This window comes from Kryptolebias marmoratus, linkage group LG7 (genome assembly GCF_001649575.2).
Source record: "Kryptolebias marmoratus isolate JLee-2015 linkage group LG7, ASM164957v2, whole genome shotgun sequence".
Classification (NCBI taxonomy): Eukaryota; Metazoa; Chordata; class Actinopteri; order Cyprinodontiformes; family Rivulidae; genus Kryptolebias; species Kryptolebias marmoratus.
Genome location: NC_051436.1, coordinates 6,669,956 through 6,687,696, shown reverse-complemented (window position 1 = coordinate 6,687,696; position 17,741 = coordinate 6,669,956). Strand labels below are relative to the sequence as shown.

Below are 17,741 nucleotides of genomic sequence, written 5' to 3'. Positions count from 1 at the left end.
GGAACGTGTCCCGACGCCGCCCAGCCACGACGAGCCGCCTGTGTCTCGGCGGTCTTTTTAAGTTCAGAGGTTTCTACGTATTGCTGGAACAGTCGTAAAGACGGCTGGATTTTCTAACATCCTCCAGCTGCTTCTCAGCAGCAGAAGCAACACGGCTCCTTTAAAGCTCGCCGGCTTTTCCACATAAACAACTTCTGACCAATCAGACGACACTCAGACTCAAACCGCCGGGAGGAACAGTTCGGCCCGAGCCTCGAGTCGAGAAGCGGCGGACGAAGCTGCCACGAGAACAAAATGAAGCGATTTTCGTCACGGGACCATGTGAATAAGAGACGACTTCCTGACTTCTCGTGGAGGATGGCGACAGCTTTAAGGTCACGCCGATGCTTGAGACGTGCCGCATTCCTCCTAAACAGGACATGTTGGTAGAGAAAATAATACGTTTACAACACAGACTGCCACCGTTGACACAAATAAAGATGGACAAAGCAACGCCATTAAATTCAATTGTCCAAAACTTAAGCCAAAATATCCAGAAACAATACTTGAGTCAGTCTACAACAGGGGTGGGCATTCCTGGTCCTCGAGGGCCGCTGTCCTGCAGGTTTTCCTTGTTTCTCTGCTCCAACACACCTGATTCAGAGGTTAAATCACCTCTTCATGTTCTGCAGAAGCCTGTTAATCACCCATTGATTTAAATCAGGTGTGTTGGAGCAGAGGAACAAGTAAAACATGCAGGATGGTGGCCCTCCAGGACCAGGATTGGAGACCACTGGTCTACAAGGATAAACTTCCAGGGACCGATCATGTGTCTAGTTTTAACATCGATGGTTGGAACTAGGATTATTCATACAAAAAGTCATTCATATTTAAATGTAACTACAAAGATTCTGCTTTATTTTTAAACTGTTTTTTAACCTTCTTGGGGTTTTCCCTCAGTCATGTGGACGCCCGTAGAAACAAAACCTGTTTGTAAACTCTCATGAAGTTACAAAAATTTAGGAGGTGTGAAAAAAAATGACAACAGCAGCCCACGTGATGAGTTAGATATGGGAGCTTTGGCACCAAGTTAGCATATTGCACCTTAAAATATTAAGTGTAAATAAAGAAATAAAGGCTGTTTTCGATGCAGGCTGTTTTTAAAACGTAAAGAAGCACTGATTAAGTTTTTAGCTCTTTCAGTTTTTAGTTATTCGGTTTCATAAAATTTGAATTTTAGGCTCAATGAGGGAATAAATACTCTTGTCATTCATAGCCTCTGAGGCTACAACCAGGTGCTAGTTTTAATACACACCACAAAACCTGGAAACAAGACGAAGCAAATAATCGCTCTTTACTAAAAGACGAAAGTAGCATTTCTTGAAGAAAAGCGTTTTGCAGGCGATGACTGAAACTGAGCCATTTTTTTGTGCTTGCCAGAAGTTGATTAGCTGTGTTGGCCATCTTAAATCGAGTTGACTCCAAAAGTTAATCGCTCGTAGATGTACAGCCAACTAGTTTGTGAAATATGTTGCTAAGAGACAAGCAAACACACAGAAACTACATGATCTTCCCATTTTTGTCCCTGGATGATAGAGTGACGTTGTGTTTGAGTTACTGTTTTTTTTTTTGTTCGTAAAATATTTTCCTCGTTTTTTTCTAATATTTGTTCTCACCGTTCCTCATCCTTCCCATCAGGCGAGTGTGGCACTGAAGCTCTGCTCCCTGTGATTTTGCGCTGATGGATAATCACCTTGTCGGTGCGTTACGTAACCGTGACGAGCCGACGGCGTCTGTCAATCCGTCGTCCCGCCAACCTAACCGCACATGCAACACACGCCAGACCCTCCTCCCGTGCGCTCCGAGCCACCCCACACCGCTCGGCTGGTATAATCAATGTTAAAAGCCTTTTTTCTTTTTTTTTTTTTTGCTTTGCACAGGCTGTGAATTCCCCCCCACACACACACATACACACACTCGGGCCTGAGGTTTAGAGGTCGCAACACAAGGACGAGAGTTTCGTTCGTAAACAACAACAAGCCTTTCTCTCTCTCCCTCTCTCTCTGTCTCTCCACTGGCAGAGAACAAATGAGTTTATGTGAAGGCGGCGATCGCGTTCGGGAGTAATCGGCCTCGGTTCGAGGCTTCCTTTACGCGGCACTTCAAATCAAAATCATCTAATTGTGCGGGATTGAGGCACTCGTCTGGGAGAGCTGCAGAAGGCCTCGGCGACGAGATGTGTTTTCATCTCGTTTGGCTGATTTTTCGGCACTGCCAAGTCTCACATCCGGCATGAGATTTTCCCCGTAATCCTGTCACATGAGAGCAGAGCGCTGGTCGCAGACGGGCGGGCTGAGCTGGATATTAGTGTGATGATAGCAGGTTTTGGACTGTAGGTTTTGTTTCTGCTAACAAACTACATATATTAAAAAAAAAAAAGATTTTTCTTGATGTGGGGTGCTATGGAAAGGTATGAACAAAGATTTATCCCCGAGAAGTACGACAATAATGTTCATATTATGGCAAAAGTAAGATCAGTATTTACTGACATCACAAGTTAAACGCAGAAATAAAATAAAAGTATTTTGGTTTGGTTTGTTTGTTTTATCTGGATTTTACGCAAATTGAAATAGTCGGCCCTAGTCTCAAAGACACTTCGGGATTTTCTGAAGATGATAAGTTGTGACAAATAAAAATCCCCCGTGTTCTGGCAAAAGAGAGAGAGAGTGGTTGCTTGTTCATTTCTGTTTAAGAACTGCCTTTAAATCACATGTGTCAAACTCAAGGCCCGCGGGCCAGATCCGGCCCTCTGTAACATTTCATCCGGCCCTCAGATCAATTCTCTGATTCTTATTTTGCTTAAAAAAACTGAGCCTAATTAGTGAAGTTTTCTCCTGACAGTGACTCAGAAGCCAACAATATATAGTTTTAATTTCTGTATGATCAGGTTTTTGTTGATGGCTTTTTAAAAAAAAATCTGTTTTAATGTAAAAAAATTCATTTAAAAGCTGAGTGAGGCGTAAGAAATGACAGCTAATGATGAGCTTTTTGAAGTTTGATCTATTTGTCTGTGTTCATTAAAGTCTGTTTGCTCTAAATTCTGTATAATCTGTAACTGGGAAAAGGTCATTGATATTTCTATATGAATGATTTGACATAATACATCTAAAACTAAGGTTAAATTATGTCATTTTTAATAAATATTGATCGTGATCAGCCCTTGGCTAGGACCAAATTTTTAATTTTGGTCCCCTTGTGTCACTGGGTTTGACACCCCTGCTTTAAATCCTACATTTACTGATGGACACAGTAAAATAAATTAAATATAAAAAGACTGCTAATGGCATAATTTCACCACAATTACAGCAAAGAATAGATGCAACAACAGTGATTAATACAACGAGTATCGTAGGAGTTAAGGTTGTGGGGTTGTCATGATGTTCTTCTTTAATAAACAGACGCTCTTATTTTGTGGATCAGAAGCTGAAAAGTTTATGAATCGCTGTTTTAGGCTGTTTTTATTTAACCAGTGAACACGGTCAAATTAAATGCTGGAGGCTGTTTACCGGTCGACACGGTAAATTGATCAGCCAATCGTGTCTTTCACCGGTGGACTCCTGCAGTTTGTTATAAACATTTGTTTCAGAATAGCGTTAGCTTAAAAAAAAAAAAGAGTGATGGCGTAAATCGTCAACGCAGGATAGCGGCTTGGGAATCCCTGTTTTAAGACCGTCTGTCCCGTTGCTGTTTGTTATCCGTTCGGCCAGTGGTTCAGTCTTATTTGTAGCGGCTTAATAATGACACAAGCAGAACTCGCTGCTGGAGAAAAGTGAACCTATTTGTGTTCGAAAAAGAGGAGCTCCAAGCTGTTAAACTGCTTTTCCGAGGAAAAGAGCAGCGTAGGAGGCAGAAGTCTGTGCTCCGCAGCTTGATGTTCAGCTGTTGCTGCAGATCTGAAATCCCGGCTAATTCATCACGATGCAGATGTGCTGACCGGAGAGCTGCCTCAGTGAGGTGGTCAGATTAATCGTCCAGGGTGCGTTGTTGGGAAAACAAAACGCTGAATTGTGCATTTTTATGAAAAAGTCCCACGTACGGAGGAGAGGAGGACTCGTCTTTTTGTTGCATGCTGACCCAATTTATTCTCCTCAGTTTTTTTTATTTTGTTAATACGTCTTTATCCACCTCATGCTATTTGTCGAAGGTATTTTAATTGCCCCTTCCCTTTTATTTACTGCCTACAGTGTGCCGTCGGCGCTCTGTTTACCAGACTTAATGCGAGGCTCTAATGTATTTTACTTGCAGCTTAATCTTTGCTTTGTTTTGCACTTATGCAGTGATGACTCAGAGAGATTTGGTCTTTCTGAATGTCACTCCTCGGGCCCGCGCGAGCGTTTGCGCTGAATCGTGACGGGTCATCCCTATGTTCCCTGGTGTCCGGAAACTCAGAAATTCCAGGAAATGCAGCTTCCCAACACGACCAGTGTGTCTGGAGTTCACAAAGTTCAGAGCAGCCATGGCTGTAAGGCTTGCCGCATGTAATTATGGCAGTCGGGTCCTTGTCGTTAATGGCTGCCACAAAACATCGAAACGCAAACAAAGCGACTCACTGGCGGTGCTGGAGGGAAGATTACGGTCGCCCTGAAGCGCAGACCACATCAACTAATCGCTAAACAGGACTAAAAATTTAAAAACAACGACATCAACTTACTGGAAGAGGCAGGTACCAGTGGGAAACATGACGTCGCTGATTGGACGACGGCGCCGTTTGGCTCTTGAGCATGAAAACACGTCCAGCGTCACCTCGTATGTTTGTCCCGACTCAAAATATTCTTGGATTGTCAAGGAGAAGGAGGCGAATCCAGAGTGCAGACTCATTAAAGAAAAAGCGAAAATTTATTCTAAAATAAATAAATAAAAACAAAAGGCTGACGTGGCAGCAAAAATCCAAAACAAAACACAAAGGCGAGACGAGGCGATACACATACCAGGGACAATGAACCAGCTGGGAAGTGGAGAAAGTGACCAGGTTTTAAAGCAGAGGATGATTATGGGAAGTGGGCACAGGTGTGTGATTATAATAGCGGACAGGTGGAGATGGGCGTGGCAATTAACAAGAGTGGAGAAAAAGTGGAGAATGATGACAAATGGGCAACAAAACAACAAAGACATCCATCCATTTTCTTTACCCGCTTCTCCACTCCAGCAGTCACTGTGCGAGAGGTGGGGGACACCCTGGACAGATCGCAAGTCCATCACAGGTACACATATAGACAAACAACCATTCACACTCTCACAGGGACAATTTTAGAGTCATCAATTAACCTAACATGCATGTTTTTAGTCTGTGGGAGGAAACCGGAGTACCTGGAGTAAACCCACATGTGCACAGGGAGAACATGCAAACTCCATCCAGAAAGGCCCCAGACCAGGAAGTGAACCTGCAACCTTCTTGCTGAGAGGCAGCAGCTCTAACCACTACTCCACTGTGCCACAGCAAGCCAAAACCAAAAGAAACCAGAAACAAAACACTAAAAACAAAAAGAAACGACCAAAACAAAACCTGACATGGATAGCGGCAGCTGCAGCTACGTTTGGGTCACCAATAACGTTCATGTTGTATAAAAACGCGCTATGGGCAGAATAACTTCCGGTTCCATGGCCAAACGGCGTCGTCGTCCAATCAGGGATGTCTCATGCTTCCCACTGCTGCCCACCTCTTTCTGTAGGTTAATGTTGTTGGGTTTTTAAATTAATGGTTGTGTCTAGCGATGTGTTGATGAGGTCTGCACTTCAGGGCCACCGTAAAAGATTGCCAAGCACGTGTTCAAATGAATAGATTCGACAATCCACGCGCCGTTCCACGAGGAACGCCGGAACCGGGGAACACAGGCACGGACCCGAGTTTGACGCCCGTACAGCCAGCGGACCCGTCTTGTTCTGTCATGTTCACTCTTTCTGTGTGTCCGTTGCCTTACCCTTGTCTTTTGCTGTGATGTTGTAGAGCTTGGGACTTATGGGAAACTAAAATATTATCACTCAATGACTGAGGAAGGTAAGCTCGAAAGTTTTCACTCCTTTCATGACTTGATTCGACTTCTTCTTCATCCTCCTTGTTTTCCGTTTTTCCTCATCCTCATCACGAATCGACACCCTCCTCCCTTCCTCTCTCATTTGTTCTGGCTTGCGACACAGTTTTGCTTTTCCGTTCGACGGCCTCTGTGAGATTTCTCTGACATAAGTGCAAATCATGGCGAACATGCCTTGTTTTGATTTGACTTTTATTTCTCATTTTCACATTTTGGCTTAATCGCTTCTCTTTGCATGAAGACTGTTCTTGTGTGTTACGTGTGGTGTTTTTTATTTATTTATTTATTTTTTTTTGAACAATCTGTGAATATATTAAAACACCTGTTAGGCAGGCTGGTAAGACACGTAAATGCACAAAGCGCAGCATTCAGACACATGAACGAAAACAAATCAAGGTTTTTTTGGGGGGGGTTTTTTCCTCCTATTGTGCTATTTTCGTGTCTTTGTTCCCGTAACCCATCTGCGCTGCTGAGAAATACATCATCCATGCCTCTGCGCTCACTTGGAGGTTTCACTTACCCCAGCAGCGGGCGAACACACCTGAGACGTACGTTGCTGAATTTGGCAAACCGGAGTGACTCATCCCCCCTCGGTGCTTACGTAACCAGCAGATCTGAGAGGGAAACGGAGCGTGAGACAGGCAGGGAAAGACTGGACTTACATATCCAGCATGAGTTCATTTAGTTACAGATGATGCTAAATATAACAATATTACTTATCGAATAATGTAACCGTTGCTCTGTATGCAGGACTTCTAACCAACGGCTTCTTTCCAGACCTCATCCCTGGTTAAGACATATAAAAGCTTCTGTGTCAACCCATAAACAACCTGACAAAAAGCTATTTTTAGTTGACTTAGTTGACTAGAAACTAGCTAAAGCTGGCAAATTATTAGCTAGCTAGAAACCTGCTAGTTTGTAGTTGTATTACTGGCAGCAAAAAGATGCAATTTGTTTCAGATTCTTTAGTTAAATCTAAAAAATATATCAGTAATACCCCAGCTCGATATAAAACTGCACCATCAAGATGAATCATTAAGAGCTATTAGCTGAAAATAGGTCATATGGTACACCAGCGGGTTGTAAAGTTGAGGTTGTGACCCCACTACGGGCCACAAAACATCAAATTTGGGGTCTTGGAATAATTTCCAGAAAGAAAATTGAATTTAAAAATGATCCCTGACAGCATCGGTTGCAATATTTGTTCCAAGAGATAAAATACGTTGGTAATAAGTTAACTGTCTAATGGTGGTTTTCGTCTTTATGCTTTTATTTAATTGGTCTTTTTGTAACGTCTGAAAAGTTTGAAAAGCACTGCAGCAGGGAATCAGCTGAAGGTAGATGCAGCTGTGTTGGGTTTTGTTGAATTTTCTTTCCTTTTTCTCAAAGACGTGGCTCCCAGATACTGTTCATCTGCTGAGTTTTTTTTTACATCTGACTTTTTTTTTTGGCACTAATGCCAGAAAATGCAGCCATGATCAGGACTAAGGGGGGAAAAAAAACACCAAAGTTTCAAGAAAAACTTTAAAAGACCTTCAGAAATCCTGGGGAACTGCTGAGCAAGTCCACTTTAAAAGACTCATTATTTTGCAGAAGCTTTTTGGCTCATCTTTGTGAATCTGCAGTGAAGCCATAAATAGCAAACAGTTTTCTCTTGACGACGTTTCTGTGGATCTTTGCGATCAGTAGGCCTTAAAGGACCAAGGCCACGCTCACGCTGCAGGTCTTAACGCTCAAATCCGATGTGTTTGTGAGGTTGTTCACATTACATTTTGAACGCCACCTCCATCAGACTCCATCGTGAACGGCCTCCAGTTCCTGAAATGGCTTCACGGAAGTAAATATGGACGCTGCGAGTGTTAGCGCGCGTGTGTTGATGCTGAAGTTGTTGCCCGATTGAAGCCAACTGTCCATTCAAACGGTAAAAGATAAAAGACAAAGAAGAAAAAGAGCTCAAGTGTTAAAGATGAGCTTTTTTGGAGCTGTGGGTGCTTCCTTGTGGATGAAGAGTCGGAGCTGAGAGTGAGGGACCTCCGTCCTTTCATTCAATGGAAAAGTTGTAAGAAACAACGTTTAGTACCACATACAGAAAAGACCTGGGCTGGATATGAAATAATCAGATTTGTCACGTTCACGCTACCATGAAAAAAATCTGATATGTGTCTCATAGGGGCAAAAAAGTAAAAAAATAAAAGAATCAGGGTTTGGTCGCATTTGCCTGCAGTGTCAACATAGCCCAAGAGAGAAGCTAAATGTGACGTTAAACAAACTCCAGATGTAAAAAAAAAAATCACTGACAGTACGACTGTAAAAAGAGAGCGTATGAGAACAAAGAGATGCTGAGTGGTTGTATAAATACACAGAACGAGTACAAGGATATGGAAATCTGTCAAAAAAAAGATGAGTCACGGAACAAAGAAATGCAAAACACCTACAAACTGCTGAGTCGCAGACATGAAGGACTCTGAGCTGTACAAATGTAAGTCTTGTTGCTGACTTGTGTGTTTCTCAGACCACAAGTGCAGCTTCTCTGTTGGGGGGGGGTTGAACTTCGATGCCCTCCGGCACATTTCCTTCATAATCCGTCTGTGGTGGGGGATTTGTCACATTATTTTCATAGTTACTGCTGACTCCTCGTGCCACAGGGGGGAGGTTTTTAACCGATAAATAGCTGTCTCAGAACACCCAGCTCCATTAAGTCTCACACACACACACACGTACACACACACGTCGTCAAACACAGCTCACTGAGAATGACCGCCTAAGGTGAGTGATGTTGAGGCAGTCGAACGCGTGACAGTGTGTACTCTGTGTGTGTGTGTCGTCGTTTGCGAGAAACAGGGAGGGGCTGAGTGTTGCTGAACAATAAAAAGACAAGGTGAGAAAAAAGACGGAAAGATGGACGAGCGAGGGAGAGGAGAGGCGACGCACGGCGACGAGGAAAAAGGAAACGGGCAACGAGGCGACCAGTTGGTTAGGGTTATTGATGGTTTCGCCAGAAGGTCACAGACGGTGTCGACACGGCTGGGTGGAGCACATATCGACTCGGCATCGTGTCAAACGCTGACAAATCAGCCGTGCCCTCCTGAAATTAAAAATAAAACACACATTGCATTGATTCGAATCGGATGCTTTGGCATATAAACAGAGCAGACATGCAAGGACTGACGTGCGCAGACAATAAATTGATTCAAAATATCGATACACGACAGATTAAATACACGAAACAAACAGACTTAATTATATTCCAAAAAATCCTACAGCTTGCTTTTAAATTAAGTGGTTTTAGCAGCTGCTAATGCTGAATATGTCAAATAAGCTCAACCATCTTCTTTTTATTTTATTATTTTCTGCACCTGGACTTTTCCAGTTTTTTTAATGTATATTTGAGTGATATTAATCTGCAATTATTGTTTCTTTAAGGCCAGAAATGGCCAAATGCTTTGTTTAAGACAGCTTTCTATTGTGGCTGGAGTTCTTGAATCAGTAAATATTATTTTAACAGGAAATTATTAATAATTTTTTAAACATATATTTGAAATTCTGCAGCCAGCATTTATGTCCATCTTTCAGGTCTAAACCTAAAAAGGGGGGTTAAAAAATTATAAAGTTAGGTCCAGTCGACAACACATTGTTAATAAACACTTTTTTTGTCCAGATGACAAGTAAGAATTGAAACAAAAGCGTTGTAATGCCCCTGCCGCTCCAGTAGGTGGCGAGGACATCCATGTTAACGTTTTAAAATACAAAAAAAAGAGTATTCCTTACTAAAGACTCTCCGAAAGTAGAAAAAATGGTAAAAATGGCTCCATTCTTGTTGTGGTTTCTACGGCAAAGACTGTCACCTCTGAATTATGAGCCAAAACAATGAAGTTTTAAAGAAATAATCAGTTTTTCTCACCAGAAGCACAGTTTGCATTGAAATGATCGGTGCAAATGCAGCAGAACCTTTTTTTTCTGTAATTCCGAGTGGCGCCAGGAGGGACTCGTCCATGTTTTCTGCTTGAATTGTGTCCTATCCCGTTAAAACGCCTCATTTGTTTTTAACCTCCTAGTCCACATGTGTGGACGTCACCTTTCGCTTAACATTCCTTGATTCACGTCGGGTCCCGGTCCGCCCGGACAGCAGGGAGAAATTAAAAATGTGCACGCCATGCAAGAGTTTGGGTCTCGGGAGGTCAACGACCTGCAAACCTTTGACATGAGAGCTGCTGACGTGAAACTGAAAACTGAACAAGACGAGAGCTGAATCTGACCTTCGAGGGGGAGATCCTTGCCTCCGCCAAGGACCGGAACATTGCAGGATCATCAGTATCTGATCCGCCACGTCTCACTGACTCAGTGTTGAGTGAAGCTGCAGGCCTGCTTATACTGCGCCTCTGAAATGGGACCCGTCAGGGGTCAAAGGTGACGGCGAAAGAGCTCTGGCTTTTTGACGAGGCCTAGGGACTTCAGCTTTTTGCTCCTCGTTTAACGACTGTGGCTTCCTTTGTTTTTTGTCCCTTTTTTCCCCCTTTTTTTCCCCTCTTTTGCAGGTAAATTTCGAGAGAAGGCATCCATCCTGCACAAGATCGCTAAAAAGAAATGCCAGGTGGAGGACAGCGAGAAGGCCAACGGAGTAGCGAGCCGATCAGGTGATGGCACTTATAAGAATACACACTTATTCATTTTTCGTACACGGCGTTAGATCCACAACTAACTGCCTTCTCCTTAGCATCAATCACTGTCGTTACACATTTACTACAACCTTGAGATCTTCTCAGAAAGCCTCAAATAGAAATAAACATAACCATCCAACAGCCTGGTTTCAGGGACTCTTGTGTACGAAGTCCCAAGGATTTTATAAATGTCTTCGCTACTTGCTGACCGGCTCGAATTAAATGTGGATTCAGCAGCGCATCACCTGGAACTGTTAATTTATCGCAACGTCTCGGGCAAAGCCGTGTTGTCCGAACGTGATTTATGTTTTCATTTCTCCTCGGTATTTTTTCCAGCGCCAGATGAGCTCACGCTTTCGTTTTCTGCCATCCAGAAAAATGGAAATCCGCAATCGCAACGAAACTGCGCAGTGGGACTGAATGTCAATGTCAGTTCATTTATAAAGTGGATTTAAAACCACGCAAGCTGGACCAAAGTGCTGCACAATAAATAATGCAAACCAAAAAAGGATAAAAACATTATTTCAGTAAGACAAGAACAGAAAATGAATAAAAAAGTCGATTAAACCAGTTTAGTCAGGGTGTATTACAATCAGATGCCAATGTAAAAAGGTGGGTTTTCTTTTTCGAGTTGGTAAATCGATCCACGGCGCGGGACCTGCCGCCACGAAGGCAAGATCCCTGAGTTCTGATTATCGGAACCGAGTGTGTGGTGGTGTAACAGGTCCTTTAAATAAACGAGCCGGCCCATGTAGAGCCTTTAAAACCACCAGTAAAACGTTAAAATCTGTAATCTGGTACCAAACAGGAAGTCAATGGGGGGAGGCCACCCCATTGACAGTGAAGTCAGTCATCAGGGATAAAAGTCGACTGATTAGAGTTTTCCAACGATGAACGATGGGTTTTATGTTTGGTTTTTTTTTTAAATAGGGGAGCCAGTTCATGAAACCTGTCACGATTGGTGGAGTGTTTTTTTATAAACAGACCCATGAGTGCAGACCAACCCCCAGGAGCTCAATGAGAATTATAAATTTTATTTAAATAATCTGAGAAAACCAAAGGGCTGACGACGCAGCGAAACATATCCTCAGAAAAATACACGAGACTCGCCTAAAGAGCAGAAAAGTGAAACAACCGGGAACACGGAGGCGGCCAGAATGATAAACAGATGCACCTGGGTGATGACAACAGGGAACAGGTGAGAGTGGGAGGGGCAAGGAGGTGAGGAGAAACATGAGAAACACCAATCCTCGCAGCATCAGTTTGTTTATTTTGCTTTTGGTTCATCACTTTATTGTTCATTTACTAGATTTTTAAAAATCCAGTTAACTTCGTTTGGGGGATCAATCAATTTTGTGCCCCAGAAAAACCTCCTGCTATTCGCAGGACTCACAAGGGCAGGCATGGAGTCAACCATAACTACACTGTGCCGGCTACCGATGTGCTGGTTAATTGACCTAAAATGCTTTGGCAAGAAAAAAAAATAAAATAAAGACAGCTATTAGCCTGAGTAGTCAGACGATGTACTTCTAATCAGGGAACCTCTGTCTTTATTCTTGTTTTGTGCCGTAAACCGAACCGCCGCCACTTAGGAAAAAATCTGCGAGTCTTTAAAAACCCATCTCTGGTGTTTACGTCTGAAAACCGCTAATGTCATGTTACCCAAAATGTCAACATCCTTATACGGTTTGAGCTCATTAGTCGTGCTCCTGGACGTTGTCCTTCAGCATTACCCTTCGGCGCCTAATTACCCTCGGTGGAGAAATCCTTCCTCGCCGGGCGTGCGGGGAAAAAATCCGCCGGCTCTTCCTCCAACTTTCAGAGCGCATGTCGACCAACTTCATGTGACTTATAATAATTGCTCAAATTTCCCCGCACTTAAATGATTAATGAGCGTCACACTCGGTGTTAAACAAGCATGACATTACCAAGGGCAGCCAAATTGATTGCGAGTGTTGTCTTCGAGCGGTGCTTAAATCAATCGCAGTCACTGCCAAGAGTAATTTGTGTGTGTGTGTGTTTTTTTTTTCCCCCACCTCCTCAAAGTGCACCGACCCAAAGAATAAAGAATAAACAGAGACCAGAGGAGGCACTTTCATGGCCGGAGTATCAAAGCAAGATGTAGATGTGCATCAAAAAGGCAAAATTATGCTAACAGGACCACATTACCATATTACCCTCTTAATGAAAATGTATGACTGAGAGCCACGGGCGCACCCGCTGCGTTTTAGGCGTCTCGTGCGTCCGGTTCAGTCTCGAAAATCTTGCGATTCGTGAGATCAGATTTTCCCCCGTTTTCAGCTGTAATGCTGCAGCATCTGAACGAGAGAGCGAGGTCATGCGTGGGGATATCAAGTCGCACCGTCTGTCTGAGAGTCGGTCTAATTGTGGCACAACCACACATAGATTACAGTAATTTCCACAGCAATTATAGTTTTATCATCTGAATACATGGCTTTGGGCTTTTTGTGTTTTAGTGGAGGGTTGTTAAATAATTCAGGCTCCCAGATGAAACCGAGTCGTGTTAGCTACCAGGACAGGAAAAAAAAAAGGGGGAAGATGGTATCAGTGTCGGAGATGCCCATACTTGTTTCGAAAAGCTCTTTAATTTACTCCATTTGGTATCAGTGTATTTAATTTTAGGCCAAATCTACGCACATGTGGGGTACCCCGATTTAGATTTTCACCTCTTGCCATCTAATTAAAGATGAGTCGTGGGCCGCGAGGAGATTTACGTAATTCGGACAGTCTTTTGATTCTTATGGCTCTCAGAAATCAAACAGTTAACAGAACATGTCGCTTACATTGTCTTCACAAAGAGGCATGTTTTTATGGCATTGGTCGGGATTCTCACACCAACCAAGGCGTCTTTAGTTTGTGCTGGAACGGCGTGGCGGCGGACTAACCAAAAACACGATAATGGTGACGCTTCGGTTTTTATTTCCAACTTTCTGCAGTGTTCAGTTTGGCTCCGAAGTCTAATTTTAGGTCTGCCATTGGCATCACGCCCAACTTTCCTGTGCTCCTGCTGCAAGTCAGATAATCGGTGGCGTTTGTTAAACGTCACGACAAGTGGTCACGCTAACTATTAGCAACACGAGCCGAAGACAGCGAATCCACCGATGTTTGAACAAACATGTAGCAGCGTGTTCACTGCTAAGGTTAGGCCCAGCACTGCTGATTTAATGAGGTACAAACAAACGTACCAATAAACCGCGCTTTATGCTCAAGGCAGCCATGTTGGGTTTTAAACCTGGGGCTGGTGAGAAAAAATATCAATCCAGTCCATTTTGTTTTTAACTTGAAACTTAAACTTCCAAATGAATGATAATAAAACGCATCATAAAACGTTCTTATATACAGTCAGACATTAGCCATATCCCGCTAACACAAAGAAAAACCCACCAATAAATCAAAAGTGAGATGGTGCATCGATTAATTTAGCAATCTTATTCATTTAGACATGAGCTATACTTCATGCTACTTCTTTTCTGACAAAAATAGTGTATTTAAAATGTATTTACATATAGATAAGATGTGTACAGACTGAAAGTGCAAGTTCTCATGGCTTTTTTATATCTTTTGCTGGAGTGCTGTTGTAATAATAAAGATGCTTTCTTTGTGCCAATGACTGAATTACATTTTTATGCTCAAAATAAATGCATCTTTATTTTAAAAAAAACAACTAACCTATATAGTAAATGTTGCTTTGTGTGTGGGAAATGTCCTGTTTATTGCTTTAATTGGCACAACTAAAGCTAAAAATACTACAGTGTAACGATGTGTAGTCAAATCCAGAGAAAAGGCAAACAAGTTTGACAAAATTTGTGTTGATTAATCTCAGGAATGCCAATAAATGAGCGACATTTATACCTGGGAACTTATTTAAGTATCTCGTGCAGCACGTTATCAAGGAGCTTACGAGCTGCATGACCATAAAGATGCATTAAGAAAACAGTCCTTTGACACAATCACGGTCCTGTCGGGCAGTTCAGAGGGGGAAAAAAGAACTATAGCCACATTAAAACGTTTCCACTGAGTTTCGGTCCATTAATGTTTGTTTATTCTCCGTAACGCATTAAAAGACACACCACAAACCTTTCACTGCCTTTATGAAAGAGGAGTGACTAAAACTAAATAAGACTAAATAAGATGTTTCTGAGTAAAAATGCAAAAAGAAATCATTCAATGCAAGATGTGTTTATGGCAAAAAAGAAAATATTTAAAATAGCTTCCATAAATCCTTCTCTTCTTAATTATTATTTATTTTGTCCACAGATAAGAACCTCCCTAACAGCTCCAGCGTGGAAGTGGAAGTGACCCCACCCATGAACGGCACGGCGGGGCAAGAGGGCGAGGCGGTAAGAAATCAAACCATCGAACTCACACACAGAGCAGAACGGGAAGAAACTACAAACAGAACTCGAGAAGCTCTGTTTTCTGAAAAAACGCACTTTAGCTAAAAGTAAAAAAGATCTAGTTAAAAGTAGCAAAAGAACAGCTTGAAGCATCAAAATAGTAGCTAAAAGTATCAAAATGTTAGGTATAAGTTGCAAAAGAGTCGCTAAATGCTAAAAATATCAATGTGGAAGCTAAAAGTTAAGCATCAGAATGGTATTTAAAGATACAAATAGAGCAAATATGCTGAAACAAACAATGTTTTTTGAAGGAACTGAAGAAAATCTGTTTATTTCTATGGGGAAAATATTTGTAAATAAAGTTAAATATTCTGAAAAGTGTAAAAGTTGCAAAAGCCAAAAGCCGTAGCACCCATCTCATGAATGAACTGAATGTTTTTATATATGAACATCTAAAATAGTACAAAGAAGGCAGTAGTTAAAATGCAAAAACAGGAAAATAGTTGTATTAATGCTGAATCAGCATTAACTCTATTCTGCTATAAAAAGGTAACTAAAGAGTGAGGCTTCTATCAAAGTTAGGGAGGCATTTCTAAATATTTTATGGCCTCTCATCACTTTGTTCCTCTGCGAGTCTGACTGATGCAAAGGTTGCACAGATTATGACAGGGAGGCCACCACTGCTGGTAATTTCCCAGCTCGGGTGAGTTCCTCCATCTGCAGCCAGAACCTGCCAAAGCCACGCCTCCTCCCACAGAGCTCTGTAATCACACACTCTTCGCCCGCCCGCCGGCGCACACACGGGCCGCGGGCTTTGACGAGCGGCCAGACTCCGGGAGGAGCACCTGCTGCAGGTGTGCTGGCATTAACGGCGGCGGCGGGACGCGGCGCCCCGCCGGGCCGGCAGACGGTCCTGGCACAGGCGGGCAGAGATTCAAAGTCATGTGTGGAGGAGAGCGGACAGAGGACGTGTTGGCCGAGGCCATCTACCTTATGGAGCTTCACCCTTCATGTGGCGCCGGTGAAGACAAACTGGACCCAGCCGCAAGACAAGTTTGGAAGAAACTGGAAGAGAAGTTTGGTGTTTTGAGCTTCATTACCCAGTCGTTTTGTGAGAAAATAATCAAAGCAGTAGCTACTACCAAATAAAAAAAGGTGCCGACACCTATAACTTCGGGGCTACCTAAACCTAACCAGGAAGTCTGGTTTAGATAAAGTGAAAATGTGAAAGAAAACACCGGCTTTCCTTACTCATAATTCAGTTCAGTTTAATTTACTTCCTGTATCTAGTGCCACTTCACAATAAAAGTCAAGTCGGGAAAAACCAAACAGGTCGGTTTAAAAGAAGGGACTCCAATGAAACTTCCAGCGTCAGGATCCTGACCTTACTGCAGTTATTTTTTAGTTCCTATTTACTTCATTTTGCGTTTTTTAATTTTCTTACCTTTTTAAGTCGTGTCACTTCTTGTGTTTTCGGTTATTTTGTGACTTGTGTGTTCAGTTTAAATCCCTCTGTGTTTCGCTGTCCCATCAGTTCATTTCCCCTCAGTTCCGGCCCCTCCCGCTCGCACCTGTTCGCTGTGATCATTAAGTTTCACTTACCCCAACTCTTAGAGTTGTGTTGTTTTGTATCTGTTTGCCACCACACCAGGTTTTTGTTGGTTTAGTTTTCGAGCTCCCCGTGTTGGCCTGCGTTCCTGGGTCCGATTACTACCAATCGTGACGTTCAGAAATATGAACCAGGATGAAGCTTCGTTAATCCACAACACTGTTTAACCTTGGCTTGTTTAAATTTTGGCTATGAGGCACATATTATTCTCAGCAGGATAAATGGCAGGTAAAAACTGTCACAGAATATGATTTTAAACTCATGCTAAGATTAAGAGATTTTTCCTTTAAGAGGTTAGGGCCTTTTGGCTCAGGGCTAGAGTCAGGGTCTCCTCAGCTGAAGAATAAAGATCCAGTCTGTACTTTTAAAGTCCTCACAGTGATTGTTGCTTTACATACGTAACCCTACTACCAGAGGTTAATCTGGATCGTTTTACCTTGATTCTGACTAACCCACTATATTCATATCCTCTTCATGGCATCCGTGGCCTTCTGCTTTAAGGATTTAACAGCTTTACATTCTTCAATCCTAACAATAATCTTTAATGATCCTTTTTCAGATTAAAGTCCAGTTTATGACCACTACACGATGGCATCAGAACTCAAGTTATCTTTTAATCTGAAATGCGGATAATGCTCGCATCTTTCGAAGTGGGGTCATGGGGAAATGTAAACATCTGATATTTTACTTGTTGTAGAGAGCTCTTTAAACAACCTCAGTTTAGAGAAACAAAGTTGATTTCTGACTGGTTTGATGAGCTAATGGCTTGTCAGAGTGGAGCTAAAACCAACCATTTTATCAGCTTTCATATCAGTTTTACATCGCATCGATATTCCAGAAGAGACATCCTGACAATCCCGCTGGAAGTGTCCCTGGAAAGTGCTAAAGCTAGCTGCCACCGTTTTGTTTGCTAACAGCAGCAATCCGTTTTGCTCTTGGCCCCTCCCCCCTTTTGCTCAGACTAGCCTTTAGCTCATCAGTTTGGTCAGAATCGAACTCCGTCTCTCCAAATCGAGGTTGTCCAAAGAGCCGTCTGCAGCAAGTAAGA

General features: G+C 42.6%; 1 protein-coding gene across 4 annotated transcripts in view; it reads left to right on the top strand.

Moving 5' to 3' along the window:
* Nucleotides 1-17,741, top strand: part of LOC108234864 (sodium/potassium/calcium exchanger 2) — a 65,449-nt gene that overhangs the window by 39,580 nt on the left and 8,128 nt on the right. For 2 of the 4 annotated variants that reach the window (XM_017414435.3, XM_017414436.3), the window contains 3 exons: nucleotides 5,984-6,034; nucleotides 10,604-10,702; nucleotides 15,005-15,087. In XM_017414435.3, the coding sequence (XP_017269924.1) occupies nucleotides 5,984-6,034; nucleotides 10,604-10,702; nucleotides 15,005-15,087 (233 nt within the window). The remainder of the gene's footprint in view (nucleotides 1-5,983; nucleotides 6,035-10,603; nucleotides 10,703-15,004; nucleotides 15,088-17,741) is intronic. The other 2 variants (XM_017414440.3, XM_037976633.1) reach the window with 1 other exon arrangement.